At 36.0% G+C, this 4463-nt stretch overlaps 1 protein-coding gene across 1 annotated transcript; it reads right to left on the minus strand.

Annotated features, from left to right (window-relative positions):
- Positions 1-2349: 2349 nt before the first annotated feature.
- phlda2 (pleckstrin homology-like domain, family A, member 2) lies at positions 2350-3738 on the minus strand. The gene is made up of 2 exons (XM_016230334.1): positions 3080-3738; positions 2350-2675 (listed from the first exon to the last, which is right to left on the minus strand). Exon 1 carries the CDS (start codon positions 3628-3630, stop codon positions 3106-3108), a length of 525 nt encoding a protein of 174 aa, XP_016085820.1. The 5' UTR covers positions 3631-3738; the 3' UTR covers positions 2350-2675; positions 3080-3105.
- Positions 3739-4463: the final 725 nt, after the last annotated feature.

Consider the following 4463-nt stretch of genomic DNA (forward strand, 5'->3'; position numbering starts at 1 on the left):
TAATAATAATAATAATAATAATAATAATAATAATAATAATAATAATAATAATAATAATAATAATAATAATAATAATAATAATAATAATAATAATAATAATAATAATAATAATAATAATAATAATAATAATAATAATAATAATAATAATAATAATAATAGTATTATTATTAATAATAATAATAATAATAATAATAATAATAACAATAACAAACATTTAAATGGATTTAAAATTTGTGTCCTAAATATTTTTTTTTATTAAATACACTCCATTAAATACTTCATAAAAGAAATATGTGTTCAAATTTTCCTAAATATACTAAATAAAATGCTTCATAGAAAAAATAACAGAAAAGGGTGTCCATAGTATTAAATTAATTAAATAAAATGCATAATAAATAATTAAAACAAGTAATTTGTGCCCTCAATATTTTTAAATTAAATAATCCCAATAAAATTATTGATGATAAAAAAAAAAATAATAATAATATGAAAACAATTGTACAAATTGGTATATGTTTTTATTAAATACACAAAAACACTTCAATAGAAATGTGTGCCCTAAATATATTTTAATAAATACACTTAATTACTACATTCATTAAAGCATTAAGCTACACCTACACTCAAAATACAGCTTGGCCTCGAGTACTTGCTTTTACTGTTTAGGTTTTATGTTTTTTATGTTTACTATTTAGTATTTCATGTTTTTTATAAGACATTAAAATAAAACTAGACATGTTTTCTTTTCAATGAGCATTTCATTTAGCATATTTAGGAAAATTACGATTTTTTTAGATGTGATTATATTCATAATATATCAGAGCTTTGTGCACATTTTTGCTTAATTAAACCATAAAAAATGATATAAAGGCCTAGAAGTGATTTAGCCTCTGTATCTGTAATCTCAGGTGTTATAACCAAAAATCTTAGACGTGCCAATGTCATAAGAATCCAAAACATCTTATGTTACATACTGTTTTCATCCACTTTTTTTTATGAGTCATTACAATTAAACTCAATAAGACGATAGAGGACCTTAAATAGCGATGACATATGCCGGGTTTACGGGCCCGGGTTATAAATGTCTCCATCCAGATATCAGCACACATCCAGACCTCCAGGCCCCACGAGAGAATACAAAGTGAACCTGAGCCTGGAGTCTGTCAGGAGCCCAGAGCTGAGGGGGCCAGACATATTTCTTGACTGGATGCTGCTCCTTAGATCAGCGTGTCTCTTTGATCCGTATAGTAGCTGGATACGACTTCAAAGCCGGGCCTCTATAATCTGTAAAGCTGCGTAACTCCACCCAGAGCTCACTGACACTTCAACAAAACACCATACACTGCTAGATCTGCATAACCAACGCCTGCATTATCAGTTATTTTGACCCTTCAATGCATTACATCTAAAAAGAAACTTCATTTGGATACAGCAAAATAGGTTTTGTATTAGTTTTAATGCTGTTGGAACAAATGGCACACTTTTATAACATGCAATGTTGAGCGGTTTCCTGTAATCACATGACTTATTGGATCTCAGCTTGATAAGACGCCGGTGTTTATTGTAGTTTGGGTGGATCACACATTTCATAAGCTTATATACGCCTACACCTGTTCATAAGGGCAAATGTGAAGATTACAGCTGCAATAAAGCATCAAAAGGACCCTGAAGGAACACCGTCCAGCTCTTGTGTTACTTTTTAAGGATTTTTTATGGAAATGTTAGCGTGTAATAATCGTTGTCAGCGGGTGTGGTTCACAACACTATGCTATACAACAGGTCCATTGAGTTATTTATCTGACACACAATGACGCCACATTTCTGAATGAACAAGTCACTTCCACTACAAGGGACTTTCCACTCCCTTAAAAAACGGCTGATTTTCTTTCAGAAGTAACTGAGGGTGTTGCAACAAATCCACAAAATAGCATTGCAAAGGCAATGTAAATCTTCTGGAAATGCTCTATTGTTTTTAGTTATAATGTTGTAACGGTTGCATAAGGACTACAAGACTAGTGCACAGCCACATTATGACATGAAAATGTAAAATGTTGTAAATGATCGTATAAATTATTTTAGAATGGTTTAAAAAAGTAAAAAAAAAACATGTTCTGGCGAAAGCCACAAGCTGTCATTATAACACTTTTGTAAGACGTACATAAAATATATAAATAAAAATATATGAATGCTAAAATGCTATATTATTTTGAAATTACGTTGGTATAACCAACTGTTTGAGGAAAGCGCACAACCCGAATTGTCGCGTGCATTACAATATTACAAATGAATTAAATTCAAAAACGGTTATTTAATAAACTCATTACTCATAAATGAAGTCCAAATACAAACTCAGTTTTATGCTAATTTATTTAAATAAATACACACATCATGAAATAACTTAGTACAACATTGGTATTTGCAGCATTCCTTTGTAAAAAATAAATAGATACGTTTACATGTACATATCCGGAGCCTTATGGAGGCACTTAAGAAAGTTCAAGGATTCAGCCTTGAGGGTTTTTGAGGGTTTTGCTTGTTGAAATCATTGCAGGTTTATTCCGAAGACCTTCACGGACCAGCTCAACGACAGTCCAGACTCCGAGCACATGAGCTCCTTTCAGACATCGACAAAGCTTCGCTTTGGTCCAAGCTTCAAGATTCAGTGCGCTGGATCTCTAAATGAATCAAAAAAAGGAGAATTCAGTCATTCAGGTTTTCCTCTGTAAAACTATTCATCTGTAACTAGCCTCTATTCGATTGCTAGCTTCAATATAGGTCTAAACCATACCAATCATGTCAAACAAGTACTCGAAAAACATCTTTGTTCAATAAATATCCATCCACATTGCAATGGTACACTCTTAAAAATAAATGTTCCAAAAGGGGGTTTTCACCAGTTTTGGTTCCCCAATGCAGTTCTTAAAAGAACCATTTTTTCTTAGTGTGAAGAACATTTGAGTAATCTAAAGAGCCTGCACTGTAAAGAACCTTTTGTGGAATGAAAAGGTTCCACGGATGGTGAAGGTTCTTTGTGGAACCACTGATGCCAATAAAGAACCTTTCGTTTTTGATTTCTCACCATGTTCGGCTTGGATTGGAAACATCTCAAGGTGCTCTAGCCTTGCACCTCTCCTGCTGTCCCAAAGAAGTGCTCTCCGATTCCTGTCGCGTTTTAAAGTCCTGAATGGCTTTTCTGTTCTGAAAGTCAATCAGAGCCATTGTGATCACGGCATTCCAGCAGCTCTCCTCGCCTGAGCACCTGAAGTCAATCTCCTTATTGTCTGTGGTCACGATCGTGAAGTACACGAACTTCCCAGTGCGCTCCACACAGTCCACCTTCTTGATGGACTGCAGCTTGAGCTCTTTGCTCTTGTTCTTCTTCTGGTTGTCCGCGTAGATGTTCAGGCTGTCCGTGGTGAGGACGCAGGTCTTCCTCTTCCAGAGCTGGAGGAGGTTGTCGCTCCTCTTCTCCAGCTCGCCTTCCTTCAGGACGTTGGAGATCTCGGAGCCCGTCATTATGGCGGCGCTTTTGGTAATGCTCGGGTTATGGACGAGGAGACAGGAGTACGAATGTCCCAGAGCTGCGTATAATCTCCGCTGAAGCCGCCGACAGACGCTGTGCTTCTTCATGCGTGCGTAAAATCCAGGCCGACGCGAGTGAGATGCGGCGGAGACCGGCTCCGGTTTTGAAGACCGCGTGCGCCCGTCCCTCGTTGCGTCATGACAACTGTTGCCGGAGCGCGTGGGCGGCCGCGATCCGGAGAACACTTTATAGCTCTAACATGTCCGAGCTTAGATTCTCATGCATCTGAAGTGATTTATGTAGAATCTGAATCGATCACATAGACGTTATTATTCTAGAATAATATAATGCCGTATTTTCAAATGATGATGGTGTAACTGCTCTTTAAGGACTACAACACTAGTGCACAACCATGACATGAAAATATAGTTTAACATATGATCAATTACTTTTGAATGAAGTATTTTAAATATAATAAAAAATATGAATACATTTACAAAGTCACTTCCACTGCAAGGGACTTTAGACTCCTACAAGAAACAGCTTTTTTCCTGAAATTACGAGGGTGTTGTGACAAAACCACAAAATATCATTATGACACTTTTGTAAACTTTTAAATGCTTAAATGCTATATTACAGGGGTCCTATTATGCTCTTTTACAAAGTCTTGATTTTGTTTTGGGGGTGTACTAGAACATGCTCTCATGCTTGGTGGTTCGAAAAACACATTATTTTTCACATAATTGACATGATTAAAATACCTTTTCAACCTCCCCAGGCTGGCACAAACGGCTGGATTAGTTCCTGCTTTGATGAAGGTCCGCCTTCCGAAAAACAAAATGTGTTGTGATTGGTTAGCTGTCCGAGTGTGTTGTGATTGGCGAACAGCTTAGACGGTGTTTCAGTACTGCCACGCCCCTTGCTCCGTCTTTCAACAAAA

Source organism: Sinocyclocheilus grahami, unplaced genomic scaffold (assembly GCF_001515645.1).
Source record: "Sinocyclocheilus grahami isolate Dianchi unplaced genomic scaffold, SAMN03320097.WGS_v1.1 scaffold367.1, whole genome shotgun sequence".
Classification (NCBI taxonomy): domain Eukaryota; kingdom Metazoa; phylum Chordata; class Actinopteri; order Cypriniformes; family Cyprinidae; genus Sinocyclocheilus; species Sinocyclocheilus grahami.